General features: G+C 41.5%; 1 protein-coding gene across 1 annotated transcript in view; it reads left to right on the top strand.

Moving 5' to 3' along the window:
• itga10 (integrin, alpha 10) overlaps positions 1 to 23,429 on the top strand; it is a 27,793-nt gene extending 4,364 nt beyond the window's left edge. Inside the window, exons 2-30 of the mRNA XM_031299363.2 lie at positions 2,893 to 3,004; positions 3,237 to 3,346; positions 3,428 to 3,516; positions 5,095 to 5,209; positions 5,371 to 5,498; positions 6,168 to 6,316; positions 12,828 to 12,978; positions 16,459 to 16,624; positions 17,544 to 17,617; positions 17,702 to 17,846; positions 18,908 to 19,056; positions 19,208 to 19,351; positions 19,460 to 19,666; positions 19,747 to 19,877; positions 20,032 to 20,198; positions 20,319 to 20,461; positions 20,572 to 20,682; positions 20,778 to 20,863; positions 20,980 to 21,121; positions 21,230 to 21,322; positions 21,439 to 21,515; positions 21,675 to 21,764; positions 21,859 to 21,943; positions 22,028 to 22,141; positions 22,216 to 22,323; positions 22,407 to 22,520; positions 22,618 to 22,713; positions 22,805 to 22,918; positions 23,009 to 23,429. Of these exons, the coding sequence (XP_031155223.1) occupies positions 2,893 to 3,004; positions 3,237 to 3,346; positions 3,428 to 3,516; positions 5,095 to 5,209; positions 5,371 to 5,498; positions 6,168 to 6,316; positions 12,828 to 12,978; positions 16,459 to 16,624; positions 17,544 to 17,617; positions 17,702 to 17,846; positions 18,908 to 19,056; positions 19,208 to 19,351; positions 19,460 to 19,666; positions 19,747 to 19,877; positions 20,032 to 20,198; positions 20,319 to 20,461; positions 20,572 to 20,682; positions 20,778 to 20,863; positions 20,980 to 21,121; positions 21,230 to 21,322; positions 21,439 to 21,515; positions 21,675 to 21,764; positions 21,859 to 21,943; positions 22,028 to 22,141; positions 22,216 to 22,323; positions 22,407 to 22,520; positions 22,618 to 22,713; positions 22,805 to 22,918; positions 23,009 to 23,062 (3,464 nt within the window). The 3' untranslated portion in view covers positions 23,063 to 23,429. The remainder of the gene's footprint in view (positions 1 to 2,892; positions 3,005 to 3,236; positions 3,347 to 3,427; positions 3,517 to 5,094; positions 5,210 to 5,370; positions 5,499 to 6,167; positions 6,317 to 12,827; positions 12,979 to 16,458; positions 16,625 to 17,543; positions 17,618 to 17,701; positions 17,847 to 18,907; positions 19,057 to 19,207; positions 19,352 to 19,459; positions 19,667 to 19,746; positions 19,878 to 20,031; positions 20,199 to 20,318; positions 20,462 to 20,571; positions 20,683 to 20,777; positions 20,864 to 20,979; positions 21,122 to 21,229; positions 21,323 to 21,438; positions 21,516 to 21,674; positions 21,765 to 21,858; positions 21,944 to 22,027; positions 22,142 to 22,215; positions 22,324 to 22,406; positions 22,521 to 22,617; positions 22,714 to 22,804; positions 22,919 to 23,008) is intronic.
• The last annotated feature ends 1 nt before the right edge of the window (position 23,430 follows it).

Consider the following 23,430-nt stretch of genomic DNA (forward strand, 5'->3'; position numbering starts at 1 on the left):
GAAGAGAAATGAAAGCGCAGGTAGAAAGAACATCAGTATGCGAGAAAGGCAGCAGCAGAGATGGAAGAGAAACAGTGAACATATCTAGTTTCTCTCTCAAAACCAAGTGGAATCACCCTCTGGTTGACCGGTCCAAGGTAACTATCTGTGTGTGTGTGTGTGTGTGTGTGTGTGTGTGTGTGTGTGTGTGTGTGTGTGTGTGTGTGTGTGTGTGTGTGTGTGTGTGTGTGTGTGTGTGTGCGCGTGTGCGTGTGTGTGTCTGTGTGTATTTGTGGGGAAGTATCTGTATACAAGTGTGTGAGTAGCTGGTGTATAATCACAGCAGCAGTGTTCTGGTCTTTTTCCCCATCTGGACTACTTTTCTCCAGTGGAATCACTGAGTAGTACAGTAGAAGAGTTACTGGAGATGCCCCCAGATGCTGCTTAATTACATGTCAACTCAAATTTATTTAAAAAATCCCCTTTTACAAAACACAGCCAACACACCCTGCTTTCGATGGCTACAAATAACATTTAGTAGATGCGTAAGTGGGACAAGTTAAATACCAACTGTCAAGAGTAGCATAGTGTTTCTAAGACTGAAATAAATAAATACAACCTAATGCTGATCTTTAATTTAGGTGGAATTTTTTATCTGAAGGAAATAGCAAGGAGAGTTTATTTCCTGTCACACTTTGCTGAAACAGGAAATAAATGTGGATTCATTGTTATCAGTCTGTACAGTATACTGTGCATTTTTATAGGCTACATTTAATACAAAGTTTAATCCAAGTGTGAACCAAACAAAGGGCCTACTTGGTATGAATCTGACATTTCCTCTAGTGCCACCATGACGTTGACATTTGTGGTTTTGAGATAAATGTTTCAATAACTATTTCAATCAGGAGAGACTTCATTGCAAATATGAACAAAAACTGTTGTGTATCTAGTATTTACGGTTGTTTGCATTTCTTTTAAAAGATCTCATGACTTATTGATGGACTTTAGGGTAGAAACCAGAGACAACCTCAGACCTGATGTAGGCAAGGTAACCGACAAGTGGAGAAGACTTGTGCGACTTGTTTAATTTGAATTACTAACTGTTTCCAGAAAACTTTAAATTTCTGGATCCACAACTCATAATAAATAAATTTACTAATGTGAAGATCTGCAATGCGGCTAACAACATTCCTAATCCTATTTATTATGAATTCTAAAAGGTCATCAGGAAGCTCTTGTTTCGTTTGTTCATTCAGTTTCACTTTAATTAACAAAGCAGGAAACATTTAATTTATGTAGGTCTGTATTAATCTACCTTTATGTATTTTTTTCTGATGTTGGAAAACTATATTTAGACTTTCCCCTTCAGACTGTGAACAAACAAGATGTGTGTCTTTCATTTTGCCAGTTGCAACATGTTTTCATGCTTCAGTTTACACCTAAATGTTCACAACGTGAATGTGAACTGTGACTACCATCTTGTTGCTCTCTGTCTTCTCTGTCTCCCTCACCTCTCTCTCTCTCTTGTATGAAGGGCAGGCTTGTGTGTCACAACAGGGGGCTTACTATACTCCATCGTTTTTCTAACCCACACCCTTCCCTGCCTTGCCTCTTCTCTCCCCTCTCCTCTCCCTCTTTCCCCTCAAACTGAACTCCCTTTTTCCTCCAAGGTTGCCTTTGGTCACTATGTTTATCCATCGTTTTCAGTCCCCCTTCTCCCTCACTTGAATCCCCTCTCCCAAGTCCAACAGGGGAAATAATAATCTGACTCTGCACTGTAGATGTACGGTTGTTTACACACAGTTTTTAGCTTCCTGTTTTACATGCTCTTACTAATTTTAACAGCTAATTCATAATGTTTGTGTCAATGGGTATTCTTAACGCCTTAAAGAAAAAGTTTAGCATATTGGGAAATGCGCTTTAATACTTTCTTGCCGAAAGTTAGATGTGAAGCTTGATATACTACGCTCATGTTTTACAATAAATATGAAGTTACTAAAAAGTAGACCGGCACTAAGACGGTGATGTGTGTTTTTTACACGTTTGTTTTGGTACATATTAAACAAACGAGATATAACGTGTTAATTTGCGATGCTTCAGATGTGCTGGTAGGCAGATTTTGTTACTTTTGGACAAAGCAAGGCTAGCTGTTTCCCCATTTCCATTCTTTATGCTAAGCTAAGATAGCAAACTTTTGGCTGTAGCTTCATATTTAACAAACAGATACGAGAGAGGTATCGATCCTCTCATCTAACTCTCGGCCAAAAGCGAACATTTAGTTTTCCCCTTTTGTGTTCAGTTTACCTTGTGTATAGACTGATAAATGCACTTGCACTTTTGACCTTTTACACTTTGACCTGTGTTAGATATTGCTGCTATTAATCCTTGTGTATGTCTTTCTAACACATTTGTCATACTTGTGTTTTTGGATTGTTTTTTTTGCCTTGAATTGCCCCTTGAGAGACAAATAAAGGATTTTGAATTTAATTATTTCCCTTTAAGTTGCTTAACGGTTGGAAAAATCATCTTATTCCACATTGTCTGTCAGTACCACATCTGTATTCTGTGTGAGTTTGTTCCAGCTCTTATTTAAGCTATATTATGTTTACACTGAGTGAAATATTCAAAACTAGGATTCCATGCTATTTTATGACTTCACCATCTCATTAAAAGAAAATATTGTAGATGTCTTATGAATCATTTTATATACATTTTTGGCATCTTTGGAAACTTTGGGATCTTCACTAGAATTTAACATAAAGTTCTGTGGGACTGAACAAAGTTTGGCTGTGCAGCATGAGTTTGTGATGACTGACTCACCTGCCTTTGGGGTTTGGAGGTTAAGGGAATGACAATTTAAAAAAAAGTGTTGTCTTTAGGTTTGTGTAATAAATCTTTTCTGTTGTCTTTCAGGATTGTGTCAGTGTTTCAATATAGATGTAAAGAATCCGCGAATCTTCACTGGTCCAGAAGATGCTCTGTTTGGCTTCTCTGTTTTACAACATGAAGCAAAGGGAGAGAAATCGTAAGTGTGTGTGTGTGTGTGTGTGTGTGTGTGTGTGTGTGTGTGTGTGTGTGTGTGTGTGTGTGTGTGTGTGTGTGCGTGCGTGCGTGCGTGCGTGCGTGCGTGCGTGCGTGCATGCATGCGTGTGTGTGTTGAAAGAGAAACAAATAATTAAACTGTCATAATTCTTACACAAAGAGGATATACAATGATGTTTTGATGATAAATGACTGACTGTTTCATTCTGTTGAAGGATGCTGGTCGGTGCTCCCTGGGACGGCCCGCCCAACAACAGGAAAGGAGATGTGTACAAATGTGTCATAGGAGAGGAGAAGTACTCAAACTGCAGCAAAGTGAACCTAGGTGAGAGAAACAAATATCATTTACGAATCAACTCTCCCTGATGTGTTACCCAGATGCTACAATAAACTCTATCTCTCTCAGGTGAGATTGCTCTCCGGAACGTTTCTAAAAACCTGAGGAATTCTCACCTGGGAATGACGCTCACTCCAGACTCACCTGATGGCTTCCTGGTATGTAGTTTCAACACTGAGAAACTATATATTTTTGCTACGTGGCATTTGAGTCGTGTGTGGGAGCCTAAAGGGATGTGGTGAGACCAGGTTGTGTTTGTTTGAAAGAATTTTTAATGAATCATCTCCGTTGGTGTGTTTTTATTTGATTTTTGATGTGACTATGTGCGGTTCACTGATCCACCACTCTGAATACCTTTTTAGAGATTTATATGCACATTTACAAAGTAAAACATATAGACTGAACTGAGACAATGCTTTCAATGCATAGGCATAATACTGTAATTACTGTACTTGTGCAAGTTGTGAGGCTATGCTTGCCTCCCTCTGGTTGATCTCTGTATTATTTTTGCGATATTGTAGGATGTACAAAAGTTTTTGTTCTCAAATCAAAGTGAAATCTCAGAGCAGTCAAGTGCAAGTCCTCATTTTTGTGACTTAAGTCTAACTTAAGTCTGAGTGTCACATCTCAAGTCTTCAACTCTGACACACAGCTCGCAGTTGCTTTCCAATTTCTCCAGTTTTGAGGAACAAACTTGTGCCTGAGCCAGCAAGCAGAAGTGTATGTGTTGTCTATGTGTGTTTGTATGTGAGTTACTGTGTGTGTGTGTGTGTGTGTGTGTGTGTGTGTGTGTGTGTGTGCGTGCGTGCATGCATGTGTGTGTTAAGCAAACGTGCTTGCGTGTTTTGGTGTCTGCCAGGTTTTTACTGCATGCTCCGGGTGTGGAGTCGTGTACAGTTCACGAACGCCATCCAGCTTAGCCCATTTAATGTGTGTGTGTTTATCTAAACCCCAGTGGTCAGGTCTATAACAGGATCGGAATGCGTCTCCGGCCCTTTGTTAATGACAGACCTACCTAAAGCCATAGCACCTCTCTCGCTTTTCTCCGTCCTCTCCCTCCTTCCTTTCTCTCATCCCTCTCTCCATCCCTTTTTCTCTGCCTGTCTGTGTGCCTGAGGAGAAACCCGTCTATAATGACAGGGCGAGCAAAACCAGGATCTTTCTCTTTCTCTCATTCTCCCCCCATTTCACTCACTTTTCTGTCTTTCTCTTTTATCTCCTCTTTCTGCACTTTCCCCCTTATTCCTCCCTCTTGGTATGAACTAAATGAAATAAACGGCATGCTTTGAAGACAGAAATATTTTTATATGATGCCCCCAACCCACATTCACCCCCCTACATTTAGCACAATCAGATTTAAATTGCTCTTGTGTTCCAGCTCTGTTAAACCACTCATGACAGCACTGACTGCCAACATGTCAACAATAGTCTCTCTCTCTGCCTCTCCCTCAATTTTCTTTCCCACCAAACCACACTATTGTAGTTTTTCCATGACTTATTCCCTCTCATGACTTGTTTTCTTTTTGTTCCTCGTCGGCCCTCATTTGGTCTTTTGTTCTGTGTTTATTCAGTCACCCAACCAGATTTGTGTTCAAACCCTTTGATAACGACCCCCAAAAAAAACCACCTACACATCTTGTGAGCGGAACACTTGAAAATATAAATTGCTTTCATTGACTGTAGATGCTCCTAAAATTTCTTCACCTGTAAGACAGATGCTGATGTGTGTTTGGCAGGCATGTGCCCCTCTGTGGTCTCAAGAGTGTGGCACGTCTATGTTCAGCACTGGCATCTGTGCCTCTGTCAGCGATGACCTAGAACCAAGAGGGACCATTGCTCCAACAGCGCAAAGTAAACACACACACACACACACACACACACACACACACATTGAGGCAGAGGAACATGCTGCACAGACCTGCTTTAGCCAACCAAATATTTCTTAACATAAGAAATATATTGACCTTTAACCTTTACCCTAACCTTAACTTTTTAACACACACATGTGACAGGGTGCTCTACATACATGGACATCGTGATCGTGCTGGATGGCTCCAACAGTATCTACCCCTGGTACGAGGTCCAGAACTTCCTCAGCAACATCCTCAGCAAGTTCCACATCAGCTTGGACCAGATGCAGGTAACAGTGCAAGTCAATGTGTATTTGCACTGCCTACAAATATTATTTACATTAGTAATGGAAACTTGTGGGTTTGAATTTGAGTGAGTCTCCCACTTAAATCTCTGGAACCCCTTAGCTGTTGCCCAGAAGAGTAAGACAAGCTAGTCCCTTGAGTGAAAACATGCACAGAGTGACACATGCAAAGATCCTGTTTGGCAAATAATGACCAGAATGAATTGCTTTAGTAATGTAAAGGGAAGTGAGCCGAGCTAGCTTGAGGTTTAGGAGGAATGGAAGTCTGAGGGGGGGATCTGGGGATGTGATTCTGAGCTAAATAACAAGAGGAGTGAGAGGGGGTTTGGGTTTTGAAAAGGGAGGGTAAGGGGTAGCAGGCAATGTGAGGTGAAGAGGAAATACCTCTGGTTTTTGAATGAATTCAAAAATTCCCCAAGTTCACTGTTTGCTTTAACAACAGGATTGGTACTTAAAGAGATAGTTCACCCCAGAAACTGGAGTCTCAGATGTTGCTTTCCACAACCATATGTGCCATGAACCATGAACATGTGGCATTGTTGAAATACTTGTATGTTTGTGTGTGTGTGTGTGTGTGTGTGTGTGTGTGTGTGTGTGTGTGTGTGTGTGTGTGTGTGTGTGTGTGTGTGTGTGTGTGTGTGTGCTCACATTCAGGTTGGTATACTGCAGTATGGTGAAGTAGCAGTCCACGAGTGGTCTCTGAAGGACTACCAGACCACACAGGAGGTGGTGGAGGCCGCCAAGAACATCAGCAGACAGGAGGGACGAGAGACGCGCACTGCATACGCCATCCACACAGCCTGGTAGGCCTGTCATTCACTGTTACTTCACTTCTACTGGCATCTACTTCATAGTGGCAAACTCTCAACTCTTTAGCATCTTTCAGCTCATTGTTTTGGTTTGATGTCCTGCTACTTTACTGTTTTGGTTCACTCTCACTACTCTCATCAAACACGTTAACAGCCGGAGCAGGCAGCTGTTATCAACAAAAAAACCTGACGAACCCATTACGCACTACTTGCCCAGCATCAGTGAGCTCACAGACAAAGTTAGTGACTAGCTGGTCAACGTAGTGGAGCATTTAGCAGTGAAAGAGAAAGATATTTCCATCAGGAGTTGGTGGAGGCTATAGACTGTAAAAATAGTGGACGTAACATTAGTGACATGACCCATTGGTTTGTGGACTGCCGTTTTGAAGCTGGGAGTTTGCATTTTGGCCGTCGCCATCTTGTTATTTTGGAGCCGTGGACAAAAGGGCGGAGATGGGGTGGATCACACGTCTAAGCCAGTGTTGTGTATGGTTTAAATGGTGCTGTGCTAAGCTAAACACTAATGAGGTTAAGTCACAGATTTTCAACCCTTCTGACGCGAGTCATCCAACATAGTTTTGCCAGAGGGTAAACACAAACCTCCGGGTACTGGCGCCATACAACTAAATAAACAGCAGTACACAGACCTGGTTGAACATCGGCAGCCTTTCCCTTAAGTTAACAGCTATCGCTAGCGTTAGCTAGCTAGCTTAGTTGACATAGCACAGAACAAGACATTTTATGGTGCCCAAAATGTTCCAATCAACTACGATAAAGTGAAAACACACAGTGAAAGAGTCAAAGTTTAAGACGAAAACATGGACAACACCCATAACAAGTTCAAGGCTATTTTAATGTAAACAGTGCCATGAATATACAATCCATGGTAAACTAGTTGTTGAGACCATTAGATAGAATGCAGGTTTAAGGCACTTCCCCATTGGCTTCACTTTTCAGGCACAGACGTTGCTGCTTTGTGGAGACCAAAAACAGAGCTTAAAGTGAATATTGGATTTTTCCAGCTGAACACAACATTTCTAAATTAATGATTATGTTGCTTTGTGTTTGCTGGATGAGTAAATAAGCTCATTTGCTTAGTGTTGTGTTAACAGTTTGTCATGACGCCCCCAAGTGGCCAAAAAGTCAATTAATGCAGGTTTAAAGAATGTTGTTATAGCTAAAGTTTTTTTGTAGCATGTGCAAGTAACTGAACAGAAATTTATAAATGATAAAATCCTGACTATCTTTAAAATACTCTCCTTTAACTGTATTGTTGCCCAGTTTCTTATTACCTTCATGACTTTTCTTATAAAGCACATTGGGGGTATTTAAGCTGGTAACTCAAGTCTAAAGAAACAGCTCTATAGGTTGAGGGTCAGCGACTAAGCGAAAATCTCTAAGTCTTAAAATATCTTTTTCTTTTCAAAATAAAATGCCTGCTTTATTAAAGTCATACCCATATGGAGCACCACACCCAGACCCGATGTGTGGCCACAGCTTCCTTTTTGGGATGTGTGTGTCTTGGAGAGGTGTTCCATACACACACGCACACGCACGCACACACACAGGTAATTGGAGAGTTCCTGTTTTCTGGTACATTTAAAGGTAAAAGATGGAGAAGTTTAGGAGAAACATTTAAAAGGTAGTTGAAAAGCAGTGACTGGAAAATGGAGCCAGTAAAAAAGTGTAACTGTGGCATTAAAACACCAGTGACGGGAAATCCAGACACTACTACTACTACTACTACACACTCTCTCTGCGCTTTACCTTTCTATGTCACTAATTCCCACCCTGACAGATGGCGAACACACATTAGTAGACTCCTCATTGATCATGACAAAAAAAAGAAATATGAAACTTGTTACTCAGAAGTCTTTTTTAAAACGTGAAAGTTCTCTCAGGTGTGTGTGTCAGAGTAAAGAAATCAAGCTGGGGTAACACGTTTTTAAATAGTTTAGGAGTAATTTGATTCCAATAGGAGGTAATAAAAAGAAAAAAAAACTCATGTTTTGACATAGGCAAATATACAGCACGTACTCCTGCTCACACAAACACACGCATGCATGCATGCACACACACACACACACACACACACACACACACCTAGACACAGATGGACAGATAGCAGAGCTGGCACTAGGCAGGAAAGTGACGGGGTAGAAAAACAGTCAAATTAGCTGAGCTGGACTAGTCGGCTGCTGGCTCAGCGCGGCTGCAGGTGTGGCACAGCCTGACCCAGCCTGGTCAGCCAAGTAGTGCTCCTACAGCTATAAAAATACACACATAGACACTTACAGACTGTTACAGTACACACATATAACATATAATAGCACAGATAAACACAGACACACAATAAGGGCTCACCATACACTCAAATTCACATTCACACATTGTATTACTATTCTTACAAGGGCTGACATTGATGGCATTCATTCCTTGATGCCCCCCAACCTTGACCTTTAACCTTTACCCTAACCTTGTCCTTATTATAAACTTAACCCTAAACCCAAGCACTTTGCTAACGTAGCTCCTAAATATATCTGCCTGGAGGCTTTAGATGTTACAGAGCTGTACTTGAGACTTAGACTCAAGTCAGACTTAAGTTACAAATTTGAGGACTTGACTTGACTTGACTGGGAATTGACTAAGACCAGACTTACTTGAGACTTGACTGTCTGGGACTTACGGGAAAGATTGCAGAACAAATGGTTGTTTAAATGTTAGCTCACCCAAGTCAGGAGAAATAAACCCACCAAATATTCTGTCTGCAACTTGTAGTGTAGTGTTGTGTGTGGAATCAAAGAAACTGGAAAACAATAAAAAGCTAAAAGTAGGTAGATCTCCAAACATGACAAAAGTGAAAATGAGGACAACACAGCTGGAAATTTAGCTTAACAAGAAATATAAGAGATTTCAAACAAGAACTTTTGGCTGATTTCTTACCCTTTTCCTTGTCCTTTTGTTGTTTCTTTTAGTTTTAATACTTTTTTTCTCCTTAGCATTTCTATGTAGCACTTTGAGATTTGCATAAATATAAAGTGTGTTACAAATAAAATATTTTAATATTGTTATTATTAACTCTGAGATGAGTTAACTACATTCAAAGACAAGCTCACAGACTTGACTGTATAGTGTTAGACTTGTCTGATATCAGACAGAATTGTCAACTAGTTACACTTCGTTAAGATCTGGAGTGTTTGACTTGATTTGAGTCTACAAAGCAAAAACATTCAAGCCTCATGTTTTGACCTGGTAAAATCTCACACCAAGAAAGTTTGAAAAATTAAGAAGAAATTGAATAAGAGAGCATAATAATTAAGACAGTGCCATGCAGGCTTTACATGGCCACACAGCTTGAATATTAGTTAATTAACCAATTATGTGTTGAAGGAAAAACCTTCCTGCAGTGTTGTCGGCGTCATGAGACTAACTGCTCACGGCCAAGAAATAGTCCAGCTCATAACCCCCGGTACCACTGTAGCGCATTGTTTTTATACTTTGTTTTTTTTTGTTTGGATTAAACAAACCAGATATAATGTGTTAATTAATGACCTATAGGTTGCTGGTATAATTGCCATACCTGCCCAGGGACTACAGGTGGAAATTAGCAATTGTTGCTATAACCTGGCCCAAGACTCTTGTATTACAAGTTTAATGTTTATTTGTGCATTGTCCCTGTTTCAAATAAATACATTTCCATTTCCATTTCCATGGTAGGAACATTTGTTTACAGTTAGACAGAGCCAGGCTAGCTGTTTCCTTTGTTCCCAGTCTTTATGGTAAACTAGGTAGTATCAATCTGCATCTATATAAATACATACACATAAATACTTTCACGTAAATGTGTGTAGGGAAAGAAAATGTAGGCTAAGTTGCTTTGAGCCTGCTTACAGTGTGATGTTGATGTGTAAATTATGCTAATGGAGTGCACAGATGACAGTTTGAATGTAGAGTAGTTGACAGACATCAAACAGCCTTCTACAAGTGGATCAGCCAATGATTTTTATATTGCTCCACCCGTCTGAGACGCTCCCGCTCACCCACACACTCACACACAAAAGTACACACACAGACCGCTGCGCTGTGTCATTACCACACTGTGTGACTCCATAAAATGGCTTGTAAATACAACCAGGCCTCCCAATTAGCTCCACTCACTTTCTCACCTCTTTCATCTCCCCTTCTCTTTTTCTCATCTCCTTGTTTCTTTCATCCTAATGTTTCTGTGCTTCTCTCTCTTCGTTTTTATTCTTCCTACACTTCTTAACTGTTTATGTCTGTCTTGTCTCTCCCTCTGCTCTCCTCCACAACTTTTCTTTCCCCTTTTATAACTCCATTCTCTCCCGTTTTATTTCACTGTATATCACACAATCTTAATACCACACTAGAGCAGGATTTGCACTTCTCAGTAGTAATATTTGGCTTCATTTTATTGTCTTTTATCATTCCTTTAATTTGGATTCCCAACCCTTTTCTTTCCCTTACAATTACCTTCATCGTTTTTTTCCTCTACCTTTTCTTTAGTGATTTATTCTATACTAGTGCAGAGCCCGTTGAAAATGTGCCTGTTTGGAACGGGCGATTGCTTGGCCTGTGGTATTGCTGCTTGTAAAATTCTTCAAAACCAAATTGTACCCCAAAATTCCTCACAGAAGGACCCCAAACCACTTACTCCACTGTAGCCTATAGCCTACTACTGACTTACAGTGTAGGCTAGACATTGTAGCCTACTACTGTATTTACCTGACGGAGAACGGGGCAGATTCAGAATATAATCACAAAATATCACAATGACAATGTGGAGTAATCAGACATTAGCCTCATGGACTCATGGCAGTGCGCTACCCACCTGGCCTATTATGAGAGCTAATCAGCACGTATCTGTGTTCATCAACCACCAGAACCTGTCTGTGTGTGTGTGTGTGTGTGTGTGTGTGTGTGTGTGTGTGTGTGTGTGTGTGTGTGTGTGTGTGTGTGTGTGTGTGTGTGTGTGCGTGCGTGCGTGCGCAGACAGAGAGAGAGAGAGAGAGAGAGCGAGAGAGAGAGAGAGACACACGGTGTCTCGTGTCATATGATCGTTAACAAATTTAACACTTCAGCAGAGGTGCTCATTTCCATACAGGTTTAGTGGCTTGACGGTTAACGGTGAAATAGGGGATTTGATTCGCGGGGGTATTTTGGCGACGGTAATGTTATTAGTGTTGTAAGTTAGCAGTAGACTTAATTAACCCGACCCAGGATGAGTCTGATGAAAACTGCTGTGTCTGCCCGGTTCAATCTCCGAGATTACGTTATGCTCTGCCAGCTCACAGCAATTTAATAGATATAAATGCATAATAAATGCAGGAAAAGAGTCAAAGGCTGTAACGCTGGGAAGAGCGGCAAAAGCCAATGTGTGCTTCTTTTACCGACGATATCTTTTGCATTTCTAATCCAAAAAATTGGATCAAAATTGGCACTGCACTTACTCGTACCCATAGCAAGACACCTGTCAAGTTTGAAATCCATCGGACTAATGTTTCGAGAGATATGCGCATAAAACACACAGACAGACGTTCCTGCAATTTATAGATAGATTTCCAGACTTGTTTATCTGTTTACCATCTTTCATTTATCATTTTATCCAGTCTTTTACTCATCTATTTGTCCCCATTATTTTTCTTTCACTCCTTTCTTCTCTTTTCTCCTCTCCCCTGCACCATATGTAATTTGCAGACTGCATAGGGAAACGGTTGTTTTTAACTCTGCGTTTCTTGCGGGTGACCACAATGTTATATTTAGACAAGGGCTGGAGTTAGGCCTGTAAATGACTGAGTTCACTTGCAGTGACTACTCTTCCCAGCTCACTGTGTGTGTGTGTGTGTGTGTGTGTGTGTGTGTGTGTGTGTGTGTGTGTGTGTGTGTGTGTGTTGGTCTGAGGCTTACCAACCCTATTCAACACTTGAATCAGGTCCCACTGAGAACAGGTTTCCTGCAGACAAACAGGGTGTGGTTTGGATCTGTTCGTGTGTGTTTGTCATTTAGGTTTCCTCTCTGTATCATGGCCCAACCGGATGGGAATGCACAGATGCGGTCAATGTGTGCAATGACACATGCACGCTGCACGATGACCAAGAGTCAAGTGGCAGCTAATGTATGTGTGTCAGTATGACTAATATAGTTGTGGAAAAGTCTAGTTGTGATTTGGACCATTTATATATCTGACTTGATGGGAAGGAACTTAAATCCAATCTCTCAGTCTTTTATTGGCTATTCATTTTCTCAGTGAAGCACTTGAAATTGTATATTATCTTATAGGGGATGTTTATTTGAGATTTTAGGAAACCAAGTGACTGATACTCCCTCGTAGGCTCCCTCTCCCTCAGGCGCTTTCACTCCTAGCACTTTCCTTCTATTTTCATTCTGTTTTGCTCTTGTATTCTCTGTCTCGATTCAAAATCAGTTGGATGTTAAAAACTAGCAACTTTTTTTATCTTAGGCTGTCTTATTCTTCTCTTCCTTGTAGCACGGAGGCATTCAGTGCTGAGCGTGGAGCAAGGGATGGCGCCACCAAGGTGATGATTGTAGTGACGGACGGAGAGTCACATGACGGGGAGGAGCTACAAGACGCTCTGGACGAGTGCATAGACAGAAACATCACCAGATACGCCATCGCTGTGAGTAAATCTCATCAAGTCTCGATGTTAATTTAAAATAATCTGAATTTCTGGGTGAGTTGTAGTGTCTTGTGATGTTCAACATGTTGATTTGGCGGGGCTTTTTACAATCACAAGAATGAAACTATTGTGAGAAACACAAACAACTAACCTACATTATCAGTGGGGTATGTAGAGCATACCTGACATTCCTCACACATTGTGTGAAAGTGGTATGATAGCCATATGCACCCTCAAGCAACCACACAATACCACCACCACTCCCCCCAAAAATAACATCTCCAAATTACCAAATGAACCCCTTGGGTCTACTAAAATAGCCAAAAACTCTTCCTTTCCAGCCCCACCCGAACCCCTCAACACAGAAACACACTGAGTGGTGGCATGGTTTTAGTGTCAGAGGGGCAGACAGACTCTAGGGACATGACTGGTTGCAGGAGACCCCTCCCTTCCCCACAAAAGAAGCTGGGGAGCCTCCAGACTCCAATGGGACCACAGAAGAGGAGAACATGAGCCAACATGGAGGACTGCCACTATAGAAATATGTGTAGACGATGAAGATCAGATATACTGTATCTAGTAATTTATGGATGGAGAAGTTTAGCTACAAGTTCCAGTTGGTCACACTGTGTTTGGATAGTCCTGAGGTTTAAATTGTTATAACGGTTTGTTAGTTTGTTCTGTGCTAAACACTAGCATAGCCAGAAAAGAGCTGTGCATCAGAAAAACTGGGTGTGCCACATTTATGGTTGGATTAATGTGCACCTCCACAAATATAGCAATATATATAGCAATAGGCCTTCATCTCAGCTGCCCAGTTGGTAGATGTTATTTAGATGGAAAAACATTTGGCCTAATCAATCCTGACCTGGCAACACACAGTCATAGGTTTTGTTTGCATTTGTGGGGAGACATATGATGAGAGGGGTCTGGGTGTCATCCCCCAGAAAATTTTGAGCATTGAACGCTTAATTTCCTGCATTCTTGTGAATTTTTATGCACCTATTTCTACCTTTTCTACATCAATTTATGTTGAAAATTTAAATTTATTTATGTAAAGGAAAACAAAGGTGACAATTAAAAATATAAAACTATAATGGAATATAATGCAGTAAGGCTCTCAGGCATTTTGTATTTCTTTTCAACTATTTATTTTCCTGTAGAACTTTTCTCATTATCTTTGCTGACTGAGTCAGCGCACATGTGGGCATAATATACTCTTCCCACTTTCGCGTTTTTTGTTGGAGAAGTAACCTCTTTAAATGTGCATGTGGCACTTATTCACCTCATGGATACATTAAACCCCTGGACTTTAACAGCTCAGATGTGTTTCAGCAAGATTTCTGCTGATGTTTAAAACATTCTGCACATTCAAAATATAACTCATCCCATCTGTGTTCTCTGATATGTGGAGGAGTCGTGATGTTTTGAGAAAAATAAAGGTATAATATTACAAGATTCAAGTCACAATATTTCAGGAACAAATCCATCTGTCTGCTGTGCATACTGTACGTTGTTGCTCTGCTGGTAGTAGCCTATCTCAATCAGAACTTCTGACAGACACAGAGCCCTGTTTGGGTCTCTGAATGAGACAAAGTTTAGGGAAGAGGCTGAACGCTGCTCTACATCGGAGGTGGAAAACCGAAACTACGGCAGAAATATATGGAGCACAAGCGCGACACATCTTCCGCAGCAGAGCGCGTCAATTACTAATTAGGTGTGCTAGCTGCCACTGTGGGTGGCACCGGCACACCCTGGCACACACGTAGCTACGCCATTGGTGCTAAAAATCTGTTTGGAAGATTAACTGTCAATCAAGTCATTAGTTGTGCAGGTGAACTGAACATATTAAAAATTTGACCTGATGATAGCGCTAAATGAAAAGTTAAGAAATTGACAAAGTGATTAAAGATGATTCATCCTGAGGGGGGCATGAATGTGCCAAATGCTATGGCAATCCATCCAGCAGTTGTTAAGTCATTTCACTAAAAAACACAAATACAGCTATATATAATAGAGCAATGTAACTAGATAAAAGTCACAGGATCGTCTGGGAAACATGAATGGACCAAAGTGGTAGACAGACAGACAGACAATGCCATCCCTAGAATATTCAATAGCAACATCTTCCCAAAAAAAGAGTGCCTGTTACTCTGGACAACCCACAAGAGGTGTGTGGATTATCCACAATATGACAACTCTATCATACATGTACACAACATAAAGTTAGGTCAACAAAAGTTTAATTTGAGAGAAGAAAACAGACAGCCAGAGACAGAGTCAAGGTGGAGCAGCCTTCAATGCAAAAAGAAACAAACAAAACTGGATGAAGAAAACAAGAAAGAATGAGTTAGGTTTTGTGGGTATTTGTCCAAAAAGTCAAAGTGATGAGAGGTAAGGGCTACTTGTACATGTGTGTGAGTGTGTGAGTGTGTGTGTGTGTGTGTGTGTGTGTGTGTTTTTTGACTGAAAATGGCTCACAGGGGAGGGCAGAGCTTTCAAAACAAGAGCTCAGTCATTGCAGACTGTGTTTTATACATCAGTGCAGGTCAGGGGCTATAAGTGTGTTTGTGGGGGAGTTTATGCAGGGAAATGTATGTATACACTTGTATTCATATAGTAAAATTCCATTGTGTGTCCAAGTCCCTTAAATCTGAAAATGTGCTTAATATTTTAACAAGATATTCTCTTTTCTGTATTTATTCTTCTCTTTCTCTGTTCCTGACTATGTAAAAGCTAACAGCAGTTGGCAGCCTGAGTGGAATTTATAAGATTTTAATGTACATATTTATATGTAGGCTCTTTACACACTACGCCCCTCTCCATCCCTTACGCTTTGAAAACAGAGGATTTCCTTAGTTTGCTTGGCAGCTGGAGTCACAGGGGGAGATTCTTGGGTTTGGTTTCTCTTCTGGAATTTTCTCATTTGTACTTCAGGCGTTAAGCCATGGGCCACTGCTGCTACAGTATATCTTCTGCATCAGTCATCTCTTAACCTCGCAGCTAGGCCTGCGCTCCTCATTTACAAATCTCTGGTGGCTACGGTTTCCTCCGTTCTTATGTTTTCCACTCAATTTGTTGCCTTTTGGTATTGCTTAATTACTATTAAATTACACAGGCAGTAACGCAGCTATGAAGTGTTTATTTTCATTTTATTTACAGTTAAATCCTGCAGCTCCAGGGTACTTGTGTAGTACTTAGGTGTGGTATTAGCACTCTCTTCTCTTCCCGTTTAGACTTCTATATCTCTCATTCTCTCCTCACTGTCCCTCAGAAACATGGAGAAGTGATTGCTCTGATACATGCCAAAGTGTCTGTGCATGTGCTCGGTTTCCGTCGCTTTTACCCCCTTAACGTGCTTCTAGCTTAATCCGTCAATGTTTTATAGAGCTTTTGTCATCTGCTTATTGATTTACTGTATTTTCTCTTTTTATTTTTTTATTTCCCTCCCTTCTTTTTTCCTCTCACGCCGGCCTCCAGGTTCTGGGTCATTACATCCGGCGGCAGCAGGACCCAGAGACGTTCATTAAAGAGATCAAGTCTATCGCCAGCGACCCCGAAGAGAAGTACTTTTTCAATGTGACCGATGAAGCTGCGCTCAATGACATTGTTGATGCCCTGGGAGATCGCATCTTCACACTGGAAGGTTTGTGATACAGAAAAAGGAGGCTCTGGCTGAATGATAGATGCACTGTTTAAAAAATAATAATAAAAGAAAGCAGCAATGTTGCAGTTCTTTAAGTCACTCATGATTATCTGCAAAGATATCTGGGGTTGCAGACCAAATTAGTTATTAATCGGGTTCATTTTAAAATAATCCATCAAGTTTTATACATAGTTGTGTCAGATGATGGCATGTACTGTACTAGCTGTTTGTCAGTTATTTACTTCGCAAGACAGCAATTAATAAATCACCTTTTACATTTAGTTCTTGTATATATACAGTATTTTGTCTGCTGTCACTATCATTTGATGCCCTGTTTTTAAACTTTACAATATACAACACCAATATGATATTGAAGATTTGTAATAAACTCCCTGATTTACAGTAACACTGTCAGATTAATCAACATGCCTTGATTAATAAATTAGATTGATTAGACAACCATATAAGGGACACAAACGTGAGGATACAAAAACTGAAAGTAGAGTCTGAGAAAGAACAGGAAGGATGAAATACAAAAATATGAGACAGAAGTAGAGAAAGAAAGTTAAGAGGATTAGGCCTATGGAAGAAAATAATCAGTAGTCCTGCAGAGAAAGCAAGAAAATGAAAAGACGTAGAGGGAGTGTACAGCTATCACAATAGTTGCGGTGGGAACATGAAAGGAAGGCTGATAAAAAGTGATGCCACCCTTAAATGTTTAGGGAAATCAGAGAGGAAGGGACAGGAGGAGAGGAAAAGGTGAGGCATTTCTGCCCCGGTGAGTGAGGGTGCTAATGATGCCATCTAGATCAGATCAGGGAGAGGAAGGAAGGAAGGAAGGTGTGTGATGGTTAGGGGTAAGCAAAAACGTGCGATGGAGAATACTTACTAATGACTTGCTGTCCCTGTCCACTTGCAGGCACTCTGGGCAACAACGAGAGCTCGTTCCACATGGAGATGTCTCAGATCGGCTTCTCCACACACACACTGGATGTAAGTCCGGTAGCTGTTCATATCTATGTGTGAAGTGCATGTGTTTACCTTTGTGTGTCATCCATGGCCTTCTCCATTCCTCAGGACGGCATACTGTTTGGGATGGTGGGCGCCTACGACTGGGATGGTGGAGTGTTGAAGGAAGGGACCAACGGACGCATCATGCCGCCCAGAGAGGCTTTTGAAAGCGAGTTTCCACTGGAGCTCAAAAATCATGCTGCTTATTTAGGTACCCACATAAAACACCACTGAACACAAAGGATCATACTTGCTGCTTGGACTGATTCTACCAGGGCGGTGTATTCATGTGTTGGTAGAAAGCCCCGACATTAGAAACTTCAAGAGCTGGCAGCAGGGCTGAATTAACCTGCAAATGGGTCCCAAATCAACACCACCTACAACTTAGTTTGGTCATTATTATTTATTTTTTTTAAGATTATTTTTTGGGCTTTTTCCACCTTTATTTGATAGGACAGCTAGGTGAGAAAGGGGTGAGAGAGGGGGAAGACATGCAGGAAATCGTCACAGGTCGGATTCGAACCCTGGACCTCCGCGTCAAGGCATACACCTCTCAGTATATGTGCGCTCTACCCAAACCGACCACAGTTTGGTCATTATTTAATTAGGACTGCAACGATTATATATACGCAATCAATTCATCTGCAGATTTTCTTAATAAATCGATTCATCGTTTTGTCTATAAAATATCATGAGACATGAGAATAGTCTGTTACAATTTCCTAAATCCCAAGGTAACATGACTTACAAACAGTCCAAAACCTAAATATATTCAATTTAATATATTGCCAGACAGTGAATTTGGTGTCTTTTGGAGTCCTGAGTGGCAGTTACCCATTTGCACTGTTGATAATCCAGTCTTGGCTGGCTACTAAACAACAGAAACATATTTCAATGTAATAAGCTTCAAAATTCATGTCATCCTTTTCAAAACATCCTTGTTTGCTTATTGTTTATTTTAACATAACTTCTGAATGAACTTCTGTTCTGGAGCCAACTCTCAAATCACAAGTTAGAGCGCTTTCCACCAGCACTCAAAAACCTACCGCCCTCGGAGTAGGCTAAAGTCAGACCACACTTTCAACTGCATAAATGTGTAACATGATGCAAACATTGACAACAAATATAAAACGCCAACAAGATGTGACATATTATGCAAGTTCATGGATAACACATTCAACAACACCAGTATGACTATTTAACTCTTACACAACCTAATATCCATATAGTAGGTTGCACTGTTAGATGATGTGTATTTAAATGTGTTTCCAGGTTACACAGTATCATCTGTGATAGTTGGTGACTGGAAGAGGCTGTATGTAGCTGGAGCTCCTCGATTCAAGCACAAAGGCAAAGTCATCTTGTTTGAACTCAGTAACGAGGGCAATGTCAACATTGTACAGGCCCTCAATGGAGAACAGGTAAAGTTCTCTCCTCATGAGTCTCTCATCTCTCTTCAGTCACTTTTATTTGTTTATTCATTGTAGCAGAAAACAGCAGCAATGTAATTTGTCAGAGATTACAGCAAGGACTCCACCTAGTGGCAGTAAACTGAAATGTCCCTCTCTGTAGATTGGATCTTACTATGGCAGTGAGGTGTGTGGGATGGATATTGACCAGGATGGCATCACTGATGTCCTTCTGGTTGCAGCTCCAATGTACCTCGGTTCAGGAAACAAGGAGACCGGTAGAGTCTACATCTACACCGTCAGTGGGGTAAGACAGCAGTGGCACTGATCATTCTTCTCCTCATGGATTATTATGCAATCAGTGTGTTACCTCCAACCCTTCCATCTTTTATCCCGCCTCTTTATTTTCTCCCAGGAGGAGGTGTTTGTATCTAATGGTACTCTGAAGTCAGAGGATAAGTCCCAGGATGCTAGGTTTGGTTACGCACTGGCAGCCGCTCCAGACCTTAACCATGACGGCTTCACTGACCTGCTGGTGGGAGCCCCGCTGGAGGATGAGCACAAGGGGGCCATCTATGTCTACCACGGAGACGGTATTTACATCATCCACAATTACAAGCAGGTACTTGTCATTTGCCTACAATTACATTGTCACTGGTGTGTTTCAGGATTCAATCAAACAGATTTTTCCTATGTTCTTAGCGTATTTCAGGGTCATCGATTTCCCCCTCCCTGCAGTATTTTGGCCGTAGTGTGAGTGCTCGGTTGGACTTGGATGGAGATGAGCTCATAGACTTGGCAGTGGGAGCACAGGGCAGCGCAGTACTGCTCAGGTAGGTAGAGGCAGAGTTGGGGAGGGAGGAAAGGCCATTGCCAGAACATATTTTATTTTATAGCTTAAAGCACTGAGTGATAATGAAGGTACACAACACATTAAACATTGGGATGTAATCCTGTTTTATCATCCACTGTCTCTCCTGTGCCCAGCTCTCGAAGCATTGTCCAGATCAATGTGAGTCTGTCCTTCCAGCCGCACTCCATCAATGTCATTCAGAAGACCTGCCAGAGGGGTGGCAGAGAATCAGCCTGTCTCAATGCGTCTGCCTGCTTCACAACCGTGTCCCGCTCCCCTGGACCACACAGCAACAGCTTCAGTATAACTCTTTATTTCTTACCCTCTCTAATCCTTTTAACAACTGTCTGTGAGTGTTGCGAATTGGCCAGACAGACATAATAAATAGAATAGGGATTATTCAACACTGCTCTCTCCTCAGATCTGTGGGTGTCGGCCATGTTGGATGACAGGAAGCTGTCTGCGCGGGCGCTGTTTGACGACAGCTCCCACCGACAGACCCAGCTGGCAGTCCAAGTTCACACAGGACAAACTCTCTGCTACAAACTGCCCTTCCACGTCTATGTGAGCATTGCTACACACATCAACTACAAGTTTGACATTCATCATTCATACACATGCAGCAAGACAAACAAAGTGACTTTATGTGACAAATTATTTTATCTTTGTTGTAGGACACAGCAGATTACATCCGTCCAATTAGCTTCTCGCTGCGGTTTAAGATCAATAATACAGAGAGTGGTCCAGTGTTGGATGAAGGCTGGCCAACAACTGTCAAGAAATCCGTGAGTGGTTATCATTTATAGCTTTTTTACCGCACCACATTTCCTCCCTCTGTTCTCCATCAAACATTCTGTCTTCTCCACTTCTACCTCTACAGATCCAGTTCTTTAAAGACTGTGGTGAGGACGATGTGTGTACAACAGACCTGGTGTTGCAGGCTCATATGGACATCACTGGGACGAGGTACAGATTTGAGATAATACTCTCATTCTGCTTTTCCTTTCCGCAGCAGTTTGACAAGATCACGCATCTACTCAGTTGTTAGGTTTCAGTGAGTTTTCATTGTGTTTCCTCCACAGACAGGAGCCTTATGTGATTCGCAGCCCTCGTAGGCGTCTGGCTGTGGAGGTGCAGCTTCAGAACAGACTAGAAAACGCCTACAACACCAGCCTGACGCTGCACTATTCACGCAACCTGCACTTCTCCAGCCTCAGCATTAGGGTAAACTACACATGTATACACATGCAGCACCATGTGTAACTCACCCTACATATTTACACAGATCTACACCGACAAACTAACACTCAATTTCTGTTTCTTTCGTTGTAGGAGGATGTCCACTTTAAGATTGAGTGTACAGCACTCAGTGCCAACAGCCACTCGTGTAACGTCAGCTATCCAGTATTTCGCTCCCAGTCAAAGGTATGTCCATGCCGAGGAAATAGCTGCATCACTCTCTCCACTCAGCCCACTCGTACTTTACTTCCTCCAGGTGAAATGTGTCACTTCAGCAGGCCGTTCTCTGTTTTTGTTTGCAGGTTAACTTCATGTTGGAGTTTGAGTTCAGCTGCACATCTCTGCACAGTCGAGTGCAGATGAAGCTTCATGCTGCCAGGTAGTTCACTACAAGGAACAAGTTCTGCATACTCCACGCAAACACTTCACAAATACTAAAAACCTCAATAAACATGAGGTTTTTTAAATATTGTTTCCACAACAAGAGATTAAAAGTCTAATGCGAAAAAGCAAGTTTACCCTCTGGTTATTTTTACAGTGACAGTGTGGAGAGAGAGGATACTTTGGAGGACAACAGTATTCCGCTGCACAGTTTTGTTCAGTATGAACCCGACTTGTTTGTTAGCAGGTATGTGTGTGCAGCATACTGTATGTATTATTAAACAATCTGATATTTTAGCTACTTTAAATATTTTTGTATTAATGTGTTTTTTTGTGTGCAGTGACTCTAATTTGAACCGATATGAGGTCCACCCAACTCGGACAGTGTCGGAGTCAATTGGACCAGAGTTCTACACACACCTCAGGGTAAAGCTCACATGCGCATTTTAGAAACTTTAATGCAACAGCAAGTTATTGTAAACTTAGAGCACTTTTTGTTTGTGTTTGTAGCTGCAGAACCTCGGCTGTTACTCCGTGAGTAATCTGGAGCTGAGGCTGCATCTGCCCTCTGTGGCTGCAGGAGACAGAGTCTTCATGACCGTCACAGATGTCTTCTCATACAACGTGAGTTGTGCTGCTGTGTGAGTGTTTGTATCACTCTTTTAGATCTTATCTGACATATTAAAATTGCCCCATAGGCTACAGGGGTGAACTGCAGCATGCTGAGTGATCTGGCCCAGCTGAAGGCCAGACAGAGAGATGTACGCTCCCTTCATCACGAAGACATGATGCAGAATGACATACTGGTGAGGCCCCTGGTGGCACAGCAGCTACTGAACACTGTGCAGCATCAATATTTATTTTAACATGTTTATATCTATGTGTTTAGAACTGCAGCAGATCATGGTGCACTGAGATTGTGTGTGAAGTCCAGCAGCTTCTAAGAGGGCAGGCCGCCGTCATTCGCATCAGCCGCAGAGTTCATGATGATTTTTTCAGAAAAGTAAGTTACACAACAAAACGCAGATGCTCATTGCAGCCTACATTTTTCTGTCCTATGACACAAACATTGGTGGTCACCTCTGTGTCTCTTTTTCTAGGCCAAATATAAGTCAGTTAGGATAATAGGTGCCTATCGCGTCGTAGCTAAGGAGACTAACCTCATCACTCTGGGCACAGGAACAGTCTGGAGGGAGGTAAGAAGACTGTAGCTGGATTTTGAGAAGCAGAATGGGAATGGCATTTACTTTCTCTAATCTCTTCTTCTTCTCATCTATTTGTCTGTAGACTGTACTGGAGGTGCTAAAGGGCAGAGCAATTCCCATCTCACTGTGGATTCTGATTGGTAGCATCATTGGAGGTTTACTGCTACTGGCCCTCATCATTTTTATACTATGGAAGGTATTTTCATGTTACATTTACCTTGAACTTTCTTCAGGAAAATGAATGTGTTGTGGACAGAATATCAATCTCTATCTCACTTCTCGTCAGCTGGGATTCTTCACACGCAAACAAAGAGGAGAGGATGAGAACCATGAGGACTGAGCCCAACTTTTGCTGCCATGACAACAGTCATTTGCCATGACGACTACCACACGGGCTGAGTCCCGTCTTACTAGGCACAGAGACAGTTTGGGCTTGATTCACAGACACAACAGGGCCTCCAGGACCAAAGAGAGCATCGTGAGGGTCCAACAGAAATGCACTACCCACTATTTCCAGGGTCGGGAGCACTTATGTAAATAATTTTTTTCTAATGTTAAGGACAAAACAACGTGTATTAAACCACAATTCTTCTATTTAATATACAGACATCTTCATGGTTTTACATTTCAAACGATCACTCTGTCCTATGTTTGTCATACAGTTTTTCTGTTTGTTCTTCGATTAAATTAAAACGAAGTTTAATTTAG

Source organism: Sander lucioperca, chromosome 10 (assembly GCF_008315115.2).
Source record: "Sander lucioperca isolate FBNREF2018 chromosome 10, SLUC_FBN_1.2, whole genome shotgun sequence".
NCBI lineage: Eukaryota > Metazoa > Chordata > Actinopteri > Perciformes > Percidae > Sander > Sander lucioperca.